At 41.6% G+C, this 20,522-nt stretch overlaps 1 protein-coding gene and 1 pseudogene across 1 annotated transcript; both read left to right on the top strand.

Annotated features, from left to right (window-relative positions):
- The first annotated feature begins 6,124 nt into the window (after nt 1-6,124).
- LOC100977322 (olfactory receptor 7A10-like) lies at nt 6,125-7,053 on the top strand (annotated as a pseudogene).
- Nucleotides 7,054-10,134: 3,081 nt separating this feature from the next.
- On the top strand, nt 10,135-18,626 carry LOC100977661 (olfactory receptor 7A10). The gene is made up of 2 exons (XM_003813596.4): nt 10,135-10,557; nt 17,203-18,626. The coding sequence occupies exon 2, from the start codon at nt 17,215-17,217 to the stop codon at nt 18,142-18,144; it is 930 nt and encodes a 309-aa protein (XP_003813644.3). The 5' UTR covers nt 10,135-10,557; nt 17,203-17,214; the 3' UTR covers nt 18,145-18,626.
- Nucleotides 18,627-20,522: the final 1,896 nt, after the last annotated feature.

Here is a 20,522-nt window from a genome sequence, read left to right as displayed (position 1 = left end):
GCCAGCCTCAGAAGACTGGAAGAAATCATGAGGAACTAAAACAGGACCATTGAATTGGGTAACTGAGTGATAGAGAAAAAAGGGATACTTTTGAGAGCCAGAAGGAAAAATATGAGCCTCACTTCATCACTGGTGATAACTATTCATTCACTAACAGGAAGGAACAATGTAAAGCACCTTACACAGATTGATTACATCTCCCATCTCAGGAGGATAAGTGCTGCTATCTCACTATTTAGAAAAACATATTAACATTTTGAATGGTCTTGTTGATTCTCCAAGTTCAGACAGCTGATTCAAGGTAGCTCTGACACTCCAAACCTGTTTTCTTCTGATTTCAGAAGTTTTGCATTTATTATTTTTTACAAAACTATGTTACCATTGCATCTGGTTAAAAAAAAAACTCACTATTGTTGCATTTTTTATGTTTTCTTTGGTGAATTCTGGGCTTATTCCCTTCACTCATTTTTCTCATGGGGTATTCAATCTGTAAGGTGTCCTGACACTCTAAATAGACCATGTTTTGTTCATTATTAATTTTTCTTGGCTTCACAGGTATTTAACCAGGCTTGGGTGCTGCTAGAAATGAGGAAGCTTTCTGCATCACGATCTCTCATTGACCACTTGTGCCTATCAGATCTTTTACCCTCTCATGCCTATTTCATTCATCTCTCTCTGTTTATTCAACAGATGTTTTTGTTTTGTTAAATACAGAGCACAAAATGGTTGCAACCTCCACTGCCATGTTCAAGAGATTCTCCTGCCTCAGCCTCCCGAGTAGCTGGGACTACAGGTGTGTGCCACCATGCCCAGCTATTTTTTGTATTTTTAGTAGAGACAGGGTTTCGCCATGTCAGCCAGGCTGGTCTCGAACTCCTGACCTTGGGTGATCTGCCCACCTCAGCCTCCCAAAGTGTTGGAATTACAGGCGGGAGCCACCATGCCTGGCCGGATAGGTAAGCAAATGCTGGTGAGGATGTGGAGAAAAGAGAACCCTCGTACATTGTTTGTGGGAATGTAAATTAGTACAACTACTATGGAGGACAGTTTGGAGGCTCCTCAAAATACTAAAAAAAAGAGCTACCATATGATCCAGTAATCCCACTGCTGGGTGTATACCCAAAAGAAAGGAAATCATAATATCAAAGAGACATCTGCATCCTCATGTTTGTTGCAGCAACATTCACAATAGCCAAGATTTGGAAGCAACCTCAGTGTCCATCAACAAATGAATGAATAAAGAAAATGTGGTACTTACAAACAATGGAGTACCATCCAGCCATAAAAAATAAAGAGATCCTGTCATTTGCAACAGCACAGATGAAACTGGAGGTCATTGTGTTAAGTAAAATAATCCAGGCACAGAAAGATAAACATCACAAGTTTTCACTTTTTGTGGCATCTAAAAATCAAAACAATTGAACTCATGGTCATAGAGAGTAGAAGGATGGTTACTGGCCAGGCACAGCAGCTCACACCTGTAATCCCAGCACTTTGGGAGACTGAGGCGGGCGGATCACTTGAGGTCAGGAGACCAGCCTGACCAACATGGTGAAATGCTGTCTCCACTAAAAATACAAAAATTACCCAGGAATGATGATGCGCACCTGTAATACCAGCTACTAGGGAGGCTGAGGCACGAGAATCGCTTGAACCCAGGAGGCAGAGATTGCAGTGACCCAAGATTGCACCACTGCATTCCAGCCTGGGCAACAGAGTGAGATTACATCTCAAAAAAACAAAAACAAAAAACAAACAAAACACACACACACACAAAAAGGGATGGTTACCAGAGGCTGGGAAGGTAAGTGAGTGACATGGGAAAGGTGGAGATGGTTAATGGGTCCAAAAAAATAGAAAAAAATGAATGAGACTATTTGATAGCACAACAGGGTGATGACCTATGGTCAGTAGTAATTTAGTTGTACATTTTTAAATAATTTAAAGGCTATAATTGGATTGTTTGTAACACAAAGAATGAATGCTTGAAGGAATGGGTACCCCATTCTCCATGATGTGATAATTGTGCATTGCATGGCAGTTTCAAAATATTTCACGTACCCTGTAGTAATATACACACTTACTATGTACCCCCCAAAAAATTAAAAATTGAAAAATAAAAACAAGGCCCCTCTTCCCACCTTCTTCAAGAGATCCATGTAATAACACCCATAGGCTCAAAATCAATGATGGGGAAAGATCTATCACACAAATGGAAAACAAAAGAGAGCAGGGGTCACTATTCTTGTATCAGATAAAACAGAATTTAAACCAACAATAGTCAAAAAGGAGGACGAAGGGCCAGACGTGGTGGCTCACGCCTGTAATCCCAGCACTTTGGGAGGCCAAGGCGGGCGGATCACGAGGTCAGGAGATAGAGACCATCTTGGCTAACATGGTGAAACCCCGTCTCTACCAAAAATACAAAAAATTAGCCGGACGTGGTGGTGGGCACCTGTAGTCCCAGCTACTAGGCAGGCTGAAGCAGGAGGATGGTGTGAACCCGGGAGGCGGAGCTTGCAGTGAGCCGAGATGGCACCACTGCACTCCAGCCTGGGCGACAGAGCAAGACTCTGTCTCAAAAAAAAAAAAAAAAGGAGGATGAGGAAAGGCATTACATGATGATAAAACGTTCAATGTTCAATTCATAAAAAAGATTTAACTATCCAAATATGTACCTACCCAACATCGAAGCCCCATATTCTTCACAAAGCCACTGCTTCTAGACTGAGGAAGAGACATAAACAGCAACACGATAATAGTGTTGTAACTACTGCTGTGTGAGAGATCAAGATGAGCTGTAGTCAGATGATAAAGAAGAATGATTTTTTTTCTTTTCCTTTTTTTTTTTTTTTTCCGAGATGAAGTTTCACTCTTGCTGCCCAGGCTGGAATGCAGTGGCGTGATCTTGGCTCACTGCAACCTCTGTCTCCTGGGTTCAAGCGATTCCCCTGCCTCAGCCTCCCGAGTAGGATTACAGGCACCTGGGATTACAGACACCTGCCACCATGCCCAGCTAATTATTGTATTTTTAGTAAAGACAGAGTTTCACCATGTTGGCCAGGCTGGTCCCAAACTCCTGACCTCAGGTGATCCACCCATCTCCCAAAGTGTTGGGATTACAGGCATGAGCCACCACGCCCGGCCTAAGAATGATTTTTAAATGATAGCCAAAGGTGATGTGATGCAACTTCCAGAAAGAGATCTAATACAAAAAGCCAAAAGTCACAATAAAGAAGAATGAACTGATAAAATCAGGTTGGAAATGTGTGTATAACATGAGATTAACTTAGCCAAACATCTACATTTATAAAGCAAAAAGGGCAACATGCAAGTATGTTCATAAAGCGACACCCCATGCCAGCATTAGACAGATCATTGAAGCAGAAAACTAAACTTTAGAGATCCAAAGGACCTCTTCAGAAGTGCCTCAGTTTAGACTTTGGAGAAAACTTTCACTCCAGGTTGGGTTCAGGTTTCAGACAGGTCTCTGGAAGATAAGCAAGTCCATATAGAAAAAGTAACAAAGGCTGGAGTGGGCTGGGTATGGTGGCTCACACCTGTAATCCCAGCACTTTGGGAGGCCGAGGTGGGTGGATCATGTGAGGTCAGGAGTTCGAGACCAGCCTGGCCAACATGGTGAAACCCCATCTCTACTAAAAATACAAAAATTAGCCAGGCATGGTGGCGCACACCTGTAGTCCCAGCTACTTGGGAGGCTGAGGCAGGAGAATTGCTTGAACCCGGGAGGTGGAGGTTACAGTGAGCCAAGATCGTGCCACTGCACTGCAGCCTGGGTGACAGAGCAAAACTCTGTCTCAAAAAAAAAAAGACTGGATTGACCTGATGTTGACCCTAATGTCTTGGGAACAGAGTATGCAAGAAAAAAAAAAAATTCTTTCAGTGCAGAGCAATGTCCCACAGGGACATCATGTGCTGAGGGTGGGAATAACAAGAGGGAAATGTGCCTAATGAGCAGATACACAAATCCATAAATATCTCCGCTGTCACTGTCCCTCAGCATATGCTACCTTGGACTGGACGGGACATGCTTGTTTCTTTTGGAGTCCTCAATCTGGCTCAAGTACTGATGCCTGACCTTCTCCTGCTGTCTTGTCTCAAGACAGAGCTTCAGTTTCCATCATCAACCATCCAGGGAGGAATTCATACATCCACATGGACGACACCTTCCTTCCAGAAAATCCATCAGGGTGAGTCCAAGTGCACAGTAGGTACTATAGGAAAGGCTCTGGGAAAATGAGAGCCATGAATATAGACCTGAAGTCCCCTGAGAGCCAATACAGCCAAGCCCAGAGCAGAGAGATTGCTTTGGTTGTTTGCTTGCTTGAGTCATTAATTGATTGATGTATTTATTTGCGATGCTAAAAAGAAATGGATGTTGAACTCAGCAATGGAGGATAATAGTTGACAATTAGTAGTAACGGAAATGGAAGTGCCATTAGAAGAGGAAATGGGGGAAGCCTAATTAAAAGAGTAAAAGTAGAACATTTGCCCAGGGATCTTTGCAATTAAGTGGAGAAGAGAAATAGGACATTAGTTGTGGAGGTATATACACTGAAGTGAGGGCATTTCTTTTTTATTTTAAGAAGGAGCGGGCCAGGCATGGTGGCTTACGCCTGTAATCACAGCACTTTGGGAGGCTGACGCGAAGGAATCACAAGGTCAGGAGTTCAAGACCAGCCTGGCCAATATGGTGAAACCCTGTTTCCACTAAAAAAAAAAAAAAAGAAGAAAAAAAAAAAAAGCCCCGCATGATGGCACATGCCTGTAATCCCAGCTACTCAGGAGGCTGAGGCAGGAGAATCTCTTGAACCCAGGAGGCAGAGGGTGCAGTGAGCCGAGATCATGCCACTGCACTCCAGCCTGGGCGACAGAGTAAGACTCCAACAACAACAACAAAAAAAGACAGATACCAGAACTCCAGAACTCAAGGCAAATGAAGAAAATGAAGAGGGGATGCATTTCACTTCATGGGATACCTTTGCAACCAAATTCATACAGGGCAAATGCATCGACATCTGGACAGAGGGCCTCCTTGTGCCTTCCAGTTTCAGCAGCTGTCAGGCCATCTCCTCTGTCAGCATCCTCTGACACCATCTCTCATCCCTCTCATCTTGCTCATTCTCCTGCCACATTGGCTTCCTTGTTGGCCTTGAATATCTGAAAGAAGCACATTTCTCAGGATGCTTTATTGATCCTTCCTTCCACCTTGCACACACTTCTGCACATTCATACCGGGTCTTCATTATGTTCTCTGCTCAGTTGCCACCTTGTCTGCTGGTTTAGCCTGAACACCCAGTAAAAATGATGCCTCATCCACGCTTTTCTTCTTATCTTCTTTCTTTTTCTTCATAAGATTTGTTACCATCTGACATAGTATATGGTATTTTAAAAGTTTACTTATATTATTTCTCCATCATTAGATTGTTGAGGCCTTGGTTTTATGGCACCATTCACTCATCGTCTAAATTTCTGGAATATGTCAAAATTCAATTTACTTTATTAAAGTGCATGAAAAATTTTCTTCTTAAAACTATAGAATACATGCCCTCAGGGAAAGGCTGAGAGTAAGAAGGAACTCCAAATTAGAGATGCAAGGGGATCCCCAACAGGAATCAGATTCACACACAAAATATAGAAATTAACTTCTTGTAAAATGAAGGTTATGAGAAGCTGAGGAGGTTGGGGACGAAGAAAGTTGGGAAGATGTTGGTCAAAGAATAGAAAATGAGAGTTAGTGAGAAGGAATTCATTCGAGAGGTCTATTGTACATCATGGTAACTATAGTTCATGAAGATATTTTGTAATTTCAAAAATGGCAAAAGTGGATGTTAAGTGTTCTCTCCACAAAAATGATAATTATGTGAGATCATGCAGATTTTAATTAGCTACAAATGGCCATTCACTTTGTACTTATACTTAAACATATTATGTTGTACATGATAAATAGATGCAACTTTGTCTGTAATTTTATAAATACATATTTTAGAAAAAGAAATTAACTTCTTGTCTAAAGAATATAAATGACAACATTTCTGTTAGGATTGGAAGGCATGCTTGTGTCATATTCTCCTTCTCTTTTTTTGGTAGTCACATCAACAAGATGAAACCAGGGAATGATACACGAATTTCAGAATTTCTTCTTCTAGGACTTTCAGTGGAACCAGAATTGCAACCCTTCTTCTTTGGGCTGTTCCTGTCCATGTACCTGGTCACTGTGCTCGGGAACCTGCTCATCATCCTGGCCACAATCTCAGACTCTCACCTCCACACTCCCATATACTTCTTCCTCTCCAACCTGTCCTTTGCAGATATCGGTTTTGTGTCTACCACTGTCCCGAAGATGCTGGTGAATATCCAGACACAGAGCAGAGTCATCACCCATGCAGGCTGCATCACCCAGATGTGCTTTTTCCTACTATTTGCAGTGTTGGACAGTCTTCTCCTAGCTGTGATGGCCTATGATCGGTTTGTGGCCATCTGTCATCCTCTGTACTACACAATCATCATGAACCCTCAGTTCTATAGACTGGATTCTTAGTGTCCTGGATTCTTAGTGTCCTGAATTCTCTGTTACAAAGCTTAATGGTGTTGCCACTGCCCTTCTATACAGACATAGCAATCCCCTACTTTTTCTGTGAACTTAATCAGATAATCTGCATTGCCTGTTCTGACACCTTTCTTAATGACATCATGATATATTGTGCAACTGTGCTGCTGGGTGGTGGTCCCCTCACTGGAATCCTTTACTCTTACTCTAAGATAGTTTCCTCCATACGTGCAATCTCATCAGCTCAAGGTAAGTACAAGGCATTTTCCACCTGTGCATCTCACCTCTCAGTTGTCTCCTTGTTTTATGGTACAAGCCTAGGAATGTACCTTAGTTCTGCTGCAACCCACAACTCACCCTCAAGTGCAACAGCCTCAGTGATGTACACTGTGGTCACCCCCATGCTGAACCCCTTTATCTACAGTCTGAGGAATAAAGACCTAAAGGATGCTCTGAAACGCTTCTTCAGAAGGAAGCAATAAAAGGACTCTTCTTCAATTAATGCCTGTGATTTCAGAGCTCTAATTCCCAGAGATAGAAATCATGATTCATTAATGAGATTGTGGAAGTAGAAGTTACTCCTTCTGTTATCTACCTGGAGTTTCCATTTCTTTGATTCCAACTGCTTTATAAAGTTTATGATTTTCCTTTAAAAAGTTTTCTGCTCTCAAGTATCCAACAGTTTTCTTTCCTTTGTCATTTTCCCACTTTCCCAAAGTTATCTCCAAAGTAGGGTTGGAAATAAGGTGGAGGCCAGGCACAGGGGTTCACCCCTGTAATCCCAGCACATTGGGAGGCTGAGGCAGGTGGATCACTTCAGGTCAGGAGTTTGAGACCAGCCTGACCAACATTGCAAAACCCCGTCTCTATTAAAATACAAAAATTAGCCGGACATGGTGGTGGGTACCTGTAATCCCAGCTACTCAGGAGGCTGACACAGGACAATCGCTTGAATCCAGGAGGCGGAGGTTGCAGTGAGCTGAGATCACATCACGGCACTCCAGCCTGGGAGACAGAGCAAGACTCCATCTCAAGAAAAAAACCAACAACAACAACGATAAAAAAAAAAAAAAAGTACAATGAGATTTCGTCTTACCAAAATTAGAATGGATATTATTAAAAAGAAAAAAAAAACAGTTGCTGGGAAGGATAAGGAGAAAAGGGAACTCTTATACACAGTTGGTTAGAATGTAAATTAGTAGATCCTTTATGGAAAATAATATGGAGATTTCTCAAAAAACTAAAATAGAACTACCATCTGATGCAGCAATCCCACTACTGGATCTATAACCATAGGAAAAGAAATCAGTGTATCAAAAAGATACCTGCATTTGCATGTTTACTGCAACGCTATTCACAATAGTTCAGATATGGAATCGACCAAAGTGTCCATCAGTGCACAAATAGATAAAGAAAATGCAGTACATATACACAATTGAATACTATTCAGCCATAAAAAAGAATAAAATTATGACATTTGCAGCAACATGGATGGGACTGGAAGCTGCTATGCTAAGTGAAATAAGCCAGGCACAGAAAGAAAATAATGCTTGTTCTTATTCATATGAAGGAGCTAAAGAAGTTGACCTCATGGAGACAGAGAATAGAATTGTAGATACAAGAGATATAGAAATTTGAAAAAAGAGGGGGAAATTGAGGTGGAAGTTTCGTTGCAGATACCCTGAGTGTATGATTGAGAAGAGATTGGAGTCAGGAGAGAATCCAGGGTACCCAGTAGGGGCCGCATGAAATGATGTACAAGAAGAAATGCCAGCATTCCTTTCAGTGGCAGACAGGACTGTCTGTCTCCACATGTGCAGGAAAAACAACCAACTTCTTCATATGTACAGAAAAAACAACCAACTTTTCTTCTTCCAGTCACCCTATGATACTTTTTAGATTTTTCTGTATGTGAGCCATTCTCCTATGGAGGTCTTCCAATTTGTCAAGACTTTATGTGTCTGTGTGTGTGTGTGTGTCTGTGTATGTGTGTATGTTTCTGTGTCTGTGTGTGTGTGTGTAGCCCCATCAAAAAAGTAAGAATGTACAATAACTGCTTATTAGAAAGTACACATGAAATATAACTGATTTTGATCCCCATGTAGATCTTGTATACATATGACAGGTTACTAATATTATAAAATTTATTGGAATAGTATAGCAAGTTATGGATTGCAATCAATTGCAATTAACAGAACATCAAATGAAAATTGTAACTCTTAATTTGCTAAGTGATACACAATATAAAAAGCTGTAAATTGTGACCTCCAAACCATAAAATGGGTTGGGAGTGAGGGGTGGAATAAAAATGTTGAGTTTAGATATGTGGTCAACGTTATCAGCAAACTACAGATCCAACAAAGTGTTAATATGCAGAATTATGTCCAGAATATCCTGAATCCAAGATGTGAAATCAACATGTCCATCAATGAATGAATGGACTTTAAAATATTATATAATTTCATTATGTATTATACACACACACACACACACACACAATAGAATACTATTCAGCCATAAACAAGAAGGAAATTCTGTCATTTGAGACAACATGGTTGAGTCTGGAGAACACTATGTTAAGTGAAATAAGACAGTCACAGAAAGACAAATACCATGTGATCTCATTCATATGAAATTGAAACAAGTCAATCTCACAGAATTATTGAGTAGAATGGTGGTTACCAGAGGCTGGGGCAGTTGCAGCATGAGGAGTGGGGAGATGTTTGTCCGAGGATACACAATTGTAGTTAGGAGGAATACATTCAAGAGATCTATTGTACAGCAAGGTGACTATATTTAATGATGACATATTGTATTCTTGAAAAATGCCAGCCGGATCACGAGGTCAAGAGATCGAGACCATCCTGGCCAACATGGTGAAACCCCATCTCCACTAAAAATACAAAAATTAGCCGGGTGTGGCGGTGGGTGCCTGTAATCCCAGCTACTCGGGAGGCTGAAGCAAGGAGAATCGCTTGAACCCCGGAGGTGGAGGTTGCAATGAGCCAAGATCGTGCCACTGTACCCCAGCCTGGCAACAGAGCAAGACTCCGTCTCAGAAAAAAAAAAAAGAGAAGAAGAAGAAGAAGAAGAAGAGGAAGAGGAAGAAGAAGAAGAAGAAGAAGAAGAAGAAGAAGAAGGAAAAATGCCAAAGGTGGATATAAAGGAATCTCACTACGAATATGATAGCTACATGAGATAATGCATATATTAATTAGCTAGATTTAACCATTCCACAATGTATATATACTTCAAAGCATCATGTTGGACACCATAAATATATACAATTATATCTGTCCATTTAAATAAATAAATACTTTTTTAAAAAAATTAATGAGATCACTCATAAGGTGCTAATCTAAGGGTAACTTGCATGAAAAGATGTAAATGTATCTCTTACAATTATCAAATGTTTTATAAATGAAGGATTAAATGACGGCTCTTAACCTGTGTTCTTACCACAAGTCAATGCTTTGGAGACTCAAGGGGCTTAGTCAAGAAAGATTCCTCAGTTTAAACTTCGGAGGAAACTTTCCCTCAGGGTTGGAGGGAAGTGATGGGAGGTTAGACCTTTGGAAGGCAGACAAATCCATGGAGAAGGAATAATAACGACTCGATTCGCCTGATGTTTAATCTGATGTCTTGGGAACTGAGTATGCAAGAAAAAAATTTCTTTCCATGAAGAGCAATGTCCCACAGGGACTTAATGTGATCAGGGGTTGAATAACAAGAGGAAATGTCTCCAATGAGCAGGCATATGAAGCTGTAAATTTCTCCGCTGCAGGTGTCCCTCAGCATATGCAACCTTGGGCTGGATGGGACATCCTTGTTTCTTTCGGAGTCTATATCTGCTGGCTCAGGGGTACTGATTCTTTCCTTTCTCCTACTGTCTTGTCTTGGGACACAGCCTCAGTCTCCACCATCAACCATTCAGGGAGGAATTTGCACTTCTAGATTGAGACCTTCATTTCAGAAAACCCAACAGGGTGAGTCCAATAGGTACCGTAGGAAAGGATCAGGGAGATTGCAAGTTGTGAACATAGACCCGAGATCTCGAAAGAGCCAATCCTAGCTGCAACAGAGTGGAGACGCTGCTGTGGGTATTTGCTTGGTGAATGAATTGATTCATATCTTCATTTATGATGCTAAGAAGAGAAGTGCATCTTGAACTCAGCAATGGAGAATGATAGCCGACAATCAAGTAAGGGTAATAAAAGCCCAATTAGAAGAGAAAATGTGGGGTCTAAAGTAGTTCCAGTGAAAGCAGAACATCTGCCCAAGCATCACTGCAATTAAGTGGGAAAGAGAAGTAGGGTATTAGCTATGGGGGATACGAACGGAAGTGAGGGCATTTTTTTTTTTTTTAGACAGAGTCTCACTCTGTCGCCCAGGCTGGAGTGCAGTGGCACAATCTTGGCTCACTGCAACCTCTGCCTCCCGGATTCAAGCAATTCTCCTGCCTCAGCCTCCCAAGTAGCTGGGATTACAGGTGCTCACCACCACACCCAGCTAAATTTGGTATTTTTAGTAGAGACAGGGTTTCACCATGTTGGCCAGGATGGTCTCAATCTCTTGACCTCGTGATCCACCCACCTCGGCCTCCCAAAGTGCTGGGATTACGGGCATGAGCCACCTGGCCCCGCCAATTTTTCATTTTTAAGAAGGGCATATTTGGTCGGGCGTGGTGGCTCACGCATGTAATCCCAGCACTTTGGGAGGCCGAGGCGGGCGGATCACAAGGTAGGGAGATCGAGACCATCCTGGCTAACACAGTGAAACCCCATATCTACTAAAAATACAAAAAACAAATTAGCCTGGCGTGGTGGCGGGCGCTTGTAGTCCCAGCTACTCGGGAGGCTGAGGCAGGAGGATGGCGTCAACCCGGGAGGTGGAGCTTGCATTGAGCCGAGATTGCGCCACTGCACTCCAGCCTGGGCGACAGAGCGAGACTCCATCTCAAAAAAATAAAAATAAATAAAAATAGAAGGGCATATTTGAGTTTGTTTCCATATTGATGAGAAAGATCCAGACCAATAAATTTTTTCCAACTACTACCTGGCAACAGCAGTTTATGAAACGTACAGTTTTCAGCTGCTTTTCTTATGCTAGGTATTCAAATGAATTAAAATTTTATTTAAGAGTTGAAAACTGGTATATTAATGGCCTTTACTTTGCAATTTTTCCTTACTGGTAAGACTGACTACATCTGTGTTTGTCAGACATTTATCACTCTATTGGAAATTATCTATGAAAATTCTTGGCTTTTGTATGATGGATTCAAAGTGATTTTATTCGTGTTTTTTATTACATTCTTTAACATATAAGCATTGGAGTTTTTGCCAATTTTGGCATTTGTCATTTAGTTCTTTTATGTAAATTATTACACAAGGAATGTTCTTATATGTACTTTTTTTTTTTAGCTGTTTTAAGTTCTTTTGTGTAAGTTTCAATGTATTTGAGAGGACTGTGTGCAAGTTTAAAAAGCTTGTGTAGCCAAATCCATCCATCGGTCACATTGTGTCTCCCTAATTGCCTTATAAATGTAGAAAGTTCTTCTGCATCTTTTGGCTGAATAAATCACCTTCTATATATAAATTTCCAACTTCTTTTCACATCTCTGTCATTCCTTATTGTGCCTTTTAGCTTTTTGTATTCAATCCATATCTAGAAGTTGTGTCACATTTATATCTGTCATAAACATGCTTGAATCCTTACATCTTTATATAAGATCAAATTATAACCTTAGACACTATTTCCTTTTCCCTTTTTTTTTTTTTTTTTTTTTTTTGAGATGGAGTCTCGCTCTGTCACCCAGGCTGGAGTGCAGTGACGCGATCTCAGCTCACTGCAACCTCCACCTCCTGGGTTCAAGTGACTCTCCTGCCTCAGCCTCCCGAGTAGCTGGGATTGCAGGCACCAACCACCACACCCAGATAATTTTAAAAGACTTCCTGTCATATTCTTTAGTTTCCATGACTGGTAGTTTAATCTTAAATTTGTAACCCATTTTGATGTTATTAAATTATTACTATTTTATGTGACTATATTAAAATTTTTTCAGATTTTCATTCTATGTTGCTTTAGACAGTTGTTTTGAAACCACTGTGCTTAACCTAATTGCATTTTAACTGTCATTCCTTGTTGTATAAGTTCGTTTCTTTTAAAACTTCTCTTTCTATATTATGCACACTTTTGTATTCATACAACACTTATACAAACACGTAGACAGAATCCTATGCATATCACAAATATGCTATATTTTAGTGCAGTTGTTTTTAGCTTGTCTTCTCCTTTCCTTTCCTATCCTATAAATGCTATAAAAACATTTTGGAATTTTTTCTTTAAGACAGAGTCTTGCTCTTGTCGCCCAGGCTGGAGTGCAATGGTGCAATCTCGGCTTACTGCAACCTCCGCCTCCTGGGTTGAAGCAATTCTCCTGCCTCAGCCTCCCGAAGTAGCTGGGATTACAGGTGCATGCCACCATGCCAGGCTAATTTTGGTATTTCTAGTAGAGACGGGGTTTCACCGTGTTGGTCAGGCTGGTCTTGACTCCTAACCTCCTGATCCGCTCGCTTTGGCCTCCCACATTTTGGAATTTTTATGTTAAAATTGTTGTTCTCACTTGAGTGGGTGGCATGATTTTGTCCCCCAGGGGACATTGAGCAATGACATATTTGGCTTTCACCCTGTAAAGGTCAGCAGACAACAGGGACAGACCCCACCACAATGAATAATGTGGCTTAGAATTTAAGTAGTGCTGAGATTGAGAAACCGAGTGAATGAATATCTGTATTTTTAGTATTTATAGCTGTATCCAGGTGTATCACTTCACATTTATGCCAGCAAAATTAGAGTTTCCCTTCTCTCCCTGTTTGTAAGTTCCAATCCTACTCAATGTGGTAGCTCCTTAAGTTTTTTCCCAGGCTGATGTGTGTGACAGAGATTTCTTGTTGCCTTAAATTATTGCTTGGTTTAAGCAAAATTCATATATATCACCACCATTTTCACTTGTCTTTTTTTTTTTTTTTTTGAGATGGAGTCTTGCTCTGTTGCCCAGGCTGGAGTCCAGGGGTGCAATCTCGGCTCACCACAGCCTCCACCTTCCAGGTTCAAGCAATCCTCCTGCCGCAGCCTCCCCAGTAGCTGGGATTACAGGCGCCCACCACCATGCCCAGCTAATTTTTGTATTTTTAGTAGAGACAGGGTGTCACCATGTTGGTCAGGCTGGTCTCGAACTCCTGACCTCAGGCAGTCCGCCTGCCTCAGCCTCCCAAAGTGCTGGGATTACAGGCATGAGCCACCGTGCCTGGCCTCCATTCCTTCCTAATAGTGAGACTAAGGGTGAGAAGAACAGAGGAGTAACACAGCCCTAGGAGGCCACGATGTGATGCACATGTGTATGCATTGTGTGTGTGTGTGTGTGTGTGTGTGTGTGTGTGTGTGTGTGGTGTGTATGTGTGCACCTCTAGGGCGAGAGGAATTTTCAGAGAAAAAGAACCTGGGACCAATATATTCCAAAAGGCAACTTGTAATTAAAAGACCAGAAGTTGGCCTGGCATGGTGGCTTACGCCTATAATCCCAGCACTTTGGGAGGCCAAGGTGGGCAGATCCCCTGAGGTCAGGAGTTTGAGACCAGCCTGACCAACATGGCGAAACTCCATCTCTACTAAAAATACAAAAATTAGCCGGGTGTGGTAGCAGGCGCCTATAATCCCAGCTACTCAGGGGGTGAGGCAGGAGAATCACTTGAGCCCAGGAGGCGGAGGTTGCAGTGAGCCAAGATCGCACTGCTGTACTCCAGCCTGGGTGACAGAGTGAGACTCCATCTCAAAAAAAAAAAAAAAAAACAAAAAAACACAGAACTCAAGGCAACAGTGAAAAACAAAGAGGAGATGCATTTCAAATAATGGGACACCTTTGCAACCAAATTACCAAAGTGCAAATGCAACAACATCAGGACCGAGGAACTCCTTGTGTTATCAAATTTCAGCATTTAGGAGGTCACCTCATTCCTCATCATCCTCTGACACCATCTCCCATCCCTCTCTTCTTGCTCATTCTCTCGCTACACTGGATTCCTTGTTAGCCTTGAACATCTGCCAGAAGCACATTCCTCAGCGTCTTTCATTGATCTTTCCTTCTGCCTGGCACACACTTCTGCAGGGAAGGTGGTCACTCTGACCCTGTCTTCTGTTCCATTGTCACCTTGTCTGCTGGTCTTACAGGAAAGTAAAGTAAAAACTAACACCTCATCCATGTTTTCTTTTTTGCCTTCTTTCTTTACTTTGTAGGAGCTGTCACGACCTGATGTAGTACAGGATCTGTCGTCATCTGACATAGTATAGGATCTATCATCATCTGACATAGCATGTGGTATTTTACAAATTTACTTGTATTTTCTCTGTGTTTAGAGCATAGGGACTTCTGGAGGGGTTTTTTAAATTATTCTTTAAGTGCTGGGATACATGTGCAGAACGTGCAGGTTGGTTACATAGGTACACATGTGCCATGGTGGTTTGCTGCACCCATCAACCTGTCATCTAGGTTTTAAGCCCCGCATGCATTAGGTGTTTGTTCTAATGCTCTCCCTCCCCTTATCCCGTACCCCCGACAGTCCCCAGTGTGTGATGTTCCCCTCCCTGTGTCCATGTGTTCTCATTGTTCGACTCCCACTTATAAGTGAGAACATGTGGTGTTTGGTTTTCTGTTCCATTCTCAGCAAACTAACACAGAGACTTCTGTTTTATAGCACCACTTACTCACTGTCTAGACAGCATCTGGAACATGTCGAAATTCACTTGATATTCCCCAAATGCATGAAAGATTTTTCTCCCTAAACTTGTGGAGTAGATGCCCTCAGAGAAAGGCTGAGAGTGGGAAGAAATTCAGAGATGGCAAAGGGATCTCCTAACAGGGACCAGATTCACAAACAATATAGAAATTAACTTCTTGTAGAATGGAGGCTGGGGGAAGTGGAGTGGGGAAAGTTAGAAAGATGTTGGCCAATAGACACAAAATTCCAGTTAGACAGGAGGAATAACTTCAAAAGATGTGCTGCACAGCATAGTGACAACAGTTCACCGTGATACACTGTATTCTCAAAAGACACTAAAAGGGTGAATGTCAAGTGCTCTCCTCACAAAAATGATGACAAGGTGACGTCATGTAGATGCTAATTAGCTAGATTTTGCCATTCCACAATGTATTTATACTTCAACACATCATGTTTTAAGTCCTTTGAGAAATCACCAAACTGCTTTCCACAGGGGCTGAACTAATTACATTCCCACCAGCAGTGTATAAGTTTTCCCTTTTCTCCACAAGCTCAGCAGTGTGTGCTATTTTTTGACTTTTCAATTATAGCCATTCTGACTGGTGTAAGATGGTATCTCACTGTGGTTTTAATTTGCATTTATGTAATGATTAGGGACGTTGAGCATTTTTTAATATGCTTGTTGGCCGCATGTATGTCTTTTCCTGAAGTGTCAGCTCGTGTCCTTTGCCCGTATTTTAATGGGGTTGTTTGTTTTTTGCTTGTTAATTTGTTTAAGTTTCTTATAGATTCTGATATTAGACCCTTGGCAATTTCTCAAAGAATTTAAAACAGAACAACCATTTGACCTACCAATCCCATTACTAGGTATATACCCAAAGAAATATAAATTGTTCTACCATAAAGACACATCCACACTTATATTCACCACAGCACTATTCATAATTACAAAGACATAGAATCAACCTAGACGCCCATCAATGGTAGACTGGATAAAGAAAATATGGTACATATATACCATGGAATACTACGAAGCCATAATAAAGAACAAAATAATGTCCTTCGCAGCAACATGGATGTAGCTAAAAGCCATTATTCTAAGCAAACTAATGCAGGAACAAGAAACCAAATACCATATGTTCTTACTAATAAGTGGGAGCTAAACATTGAGTACACATGAACACAAAGAAGAGAATAGTCCAGGCACATGGCTCATGCCTGTAATCCCAGCACTTTGGGAGGCTGAGGCAGGCAGATCTCCTGAGGTCAGGAGTTCAAGACCAGCCTAGCCAACATGGCAAAACTCTGTCTCTACTAAAAATACAAAAATTAGATGGGCGTGGTGGTGCCTACCTGTAATCCCAGCTACTCGGGAAGTTAAGGCACAAGATTCGCTTGAACAAAGAGACAGAGGTTGCAATGAGTTAAGACTGCACCACTGCACTCCAGCTTGGGTGACAGAGCGAGACTCCGTCTCAAAAAAGAAAACAAGAGAATAGATACTGGGACCTATTTGAGGGTGGAAGGTTGGAGGAGAGTAAGGATCGAACACCTATTACGTACTATGGTTATTACCGGGTATTGAAATAACCTATACACTAAACCCCCATGACATGTTACCTGTTTTACAAACCTGCATATGTAACCCTGAAACTAAATAAAACTTTTAAAAACACATCATGTTATATGTGATAAATACATATAATTTTATCTGTCAACTTAAAAATAATTTTTTAAGAAAAAGATATTAACTTCTTGACTGTGGAATATAAATGATAACATTTCTGATAGTTTTGGAATGCATGTTTGTTTCATGTTCTTTCACTCTCTCTCTCTCTCTGTCTCTCTCTCTGGTAGTCACATCACAAGATGAAATCATGGAACAATACAATAATTTTAGAATTTCTTCTCCTGGGAATTTCAGAGGAACCAGAATTGCAGCCCTTCCTCTTTGGGCTGTTCCTGTCCATGTACCTGGTCACTGTGTTCGGGAACCTGCTCATCATCCTGGCCACAATCTCAGACTCCCACCTCCACACCCCCATGTACTTCTTCCTCTCCAACCTGTCCTTCGTAGACATCTGTTTTGCGTCTACCACTGTCCCGAAGATGCTGGTGAACATCCAGACACACAACAAAGTCATCACCTATGCAGGCTGCATCACCCAGATGTGCTTTTTCTTACTCTTTGTAGGATTGGATAACTTCCTTCTGACCGTGATGGCCTATGACCGGTTTGTGGCCATTTGTCACCCTCTGCACTACATGGTCATTATGAACCCTCACCTCTGTGGACTGCTGGTTCTGGCGTCCTGGATCATGGGTGTTCTGAATTCCGTGTTACAAAGCTTAATGGTGTTGCCACTGCCCTTTTGTACGCACATGGAAATCCCTCATTTTTTCTGTGAAATTAATCAGGTGATCCACCTTGCCTGTTCTGACACCTTTCTTAATGACATAGTGATGTATTTTGCAGTAGCGCTGCTGGGCGGTTGTCCCCTCACTGGGATCCTGTACTCTTACTCTAAGATAGTTTCCTCCATACGTGCAATCTCATCAGCTCAGGGGAAGTATAAGGCGTTTTCCACCTGTGCATCTCACCTCTCAATTGTCTCCTTATTTTATGGTACATGTTTAGGGGTGTACCTTAGTTCTGCTGCAACCCACAATTCACACACAGGTGCTGCAGCCTCAGTGATGTACACTGTGGTCACCCCCATGCTGAACCCCTTCATCTACAGTCTGAGGAATAAACACATAAAGGGTGCTATGAAAAGATTCTTCAGAGGGAAGCAATAGAAAGGCTATTTTTCAAGAAAGGCCTGTGACTTCAGAGCTCTAAGCCCCAGAGCCAGAAATGGTGATTTGTTAATAAGATGGTGGAAGGAAGACTTGCCCCTTCCATTTATTTCCTGGAGTTTAAACTTCTTTGTTCCTCAACTACTTTATAGAGTTTACACTATTCTTCTTAGAGTCAGAGATGACCTTAAATATGACGGAATATAATTTTCAATCATACATGAAATAACTATGGAATATTTGTTTTCGTTGGGGTACATCTACTCATTGAAGTAGAGGAGCCTGGTGTCCACGCGTCACTAGGTTTGTTCATCTGAGTGAAGGATTGAGTGCCATGGTGTATGTAATGTCCTTGCATCACTCTGCTACTTCTGCCTAATGTTTTCCAGTGCTGCCTACAAATATGACTCCTTCCATTGTCCTAACATCTCTTCTTTAAAAATGTCATAAGCATCAAAGTGTTGACAAGTGAACAATATATGTATTTACTTTATCTTCAGTTGTTTTCTCTATTTTATACTCTAAACACTCTTCAACTCTCATGATCAAAGGATGACTCACACAAGAGCTCGAATTTCTACCCAGTGTTGCCTCTGGGAATAGAGACTTGTGATTGAAGGTCACAGTTCTTTCCTTCAAAAACATATGTGTTGTTCCATGAAAGGACTATATATGCAAAGCAGTTCCCAAGTGCAGAAGGATCTGAGAAGTCAAAGGACAAGGCAGACAAGCCAGTTTGTTGGGTAGGGTAATTTACCAGGTAAACTTACAGACAGAAGCATGGTCTTAGGTGGCCGCAGGACAAGTGGATCTCCACACCTCCACCACCCCAGACCTGGGGCTTATATCTTGGAGGAAACATTATATATGCTCTGGAAGGAATGTGTAAGCAGCTACAGGCATCGCAGCCTATGATGTATGGAAGAACACCAAGGGTTGTTTTGGAGGAAAGGCAAAAATTACAGTGAACACACATTTCTATAAAAAGAGTAATCCATCAACTAGACATTTTTGGAGGTTTTTCTGGACTCAGCGTTACTCAAAAGTAACCTGGTGGATTAGCATGTGAAAAAAAGTCAGTGTTTTCCCAACATATTTACTTTCAACCTCTCCTAGCTACCTGAAGATAATCTACTAGGCAGTCTCATTTTAATACAGTTATCTGAAATAAATATGAATAACCAGGTAATCATAAATATTTCCTTCAAATAACAGAACAAAGGTCCAGAACAAAGAAACATCAGATTATTCTGAATCTCTTTAGTTGTGTTTGCATTGATTATTGTATCAGTAAGCTACTACTGCATAACAAGTCATCCTAATAGTAAATGGTTTAATGTCATGCTATTTTTTAATCACATAGGAGGCAATGTTGGAGAAGTTTTAACTTTGGGGACTTGGGACATACGAATTTTGGAAGGGACAAAAATATTCAGTCCATAGGGCTATCCAAATCAAGTTCTTGACCTTTGGGACAGCAAGGACAATTTGAGAGAAGAAGCTCAAGAAAAGTGATGGAATCTCTTTTTTTTTTTTTGAGATGGAATCTTGCTGTGTCACCCAGGCTGGAGTGCAGTGGTGCAATCGCGGCTCACAGCAAGCTCCGCCTCCTGGGTTCACGCCTTTCTCCTGCCTCGGGGTCCAGAGTAGCTGGGATGACAGGCACCCGCCACCACGCCTGGCTAATTTTTTTTGTATTTTTAGTACAGACGAGGTTTCACCATGTTAGCCAGGGTAGTCTCGATCTCCTGACCTCATGATCCACCCACCTCAGCCTCCCAAAGTGTTGGGACTACAGGCGTGAGCCACCGTGCCTAGCCAAGTGATGGAATCTCTTACAGCTTCTTCTCAGGCATTGGACATTTCAGGACTATTCACATTTAGCTGAAGTCACATGTCCAAGTTCAGTGTCAACTATTGAAGAGCTATGGTCTCCTTACAATTGAAGCACCCTTAAGACCCAGAGTCCATAGTGGTGATGTACAGTCCTCCTACAGAGAATAGAGGAGTTAATAAATAATTGTAAAAAAAAAAATTATCCGAGAAAGAAACAGACATGCAAGAACTTCATACTTCTGTTGGCAGCAAACATTTGTGAATTACATGCTGTGGAGGTGGAACAAAAAGGATGAGAAAATTTATAGAAATAATTTGATGCAACAAGAAATAGCAGCTTTGCAAATATTCCCAAGAGCAGAACAAGTAAAGTGGATTGAAAGAGTCTAAAAATTCTTGCTGTGGTTATTTGGAGTCAGCATTAGAGGGTCAGAGGCAGGCCCAGGTGCGGTGGCTCACGCTTATAATCCCAGCACTTTGGGAGGCCAAGGCAGGCGGATCACCTGAGATCAGGAGTTCGAGACCAGCCTGGCCAACATAGT

Source organism: Pan paniscus, chromosome 20 (genome assembly GCF_029289425.2).
Source record: "Pan paniscus chromosome 20, NHGRI_mPanPan1-v2.0_pri, whole genome shotgun sequence".
Taxonomy (NCBI): Eukaryota; Metazoa; Chordata; class Mammalia; order Primates; family Hominidae; genus Pan; species Pan paniscus.
The sequence above is the reverse complement of the archived record's forward strand: the minus strand, read 5'-3'. Positions and strand labels throughout refer to the sequence as shown.

Excerpts from the sequence above, each read along its gene's own strand:
- LOC100977661 (XM_003813596.4), top strand. The coding sequence starts at position 17,215 with ATGAAATCATGGAACAATACAATAATTTTAGAATTTCTTCTCCTGGGA.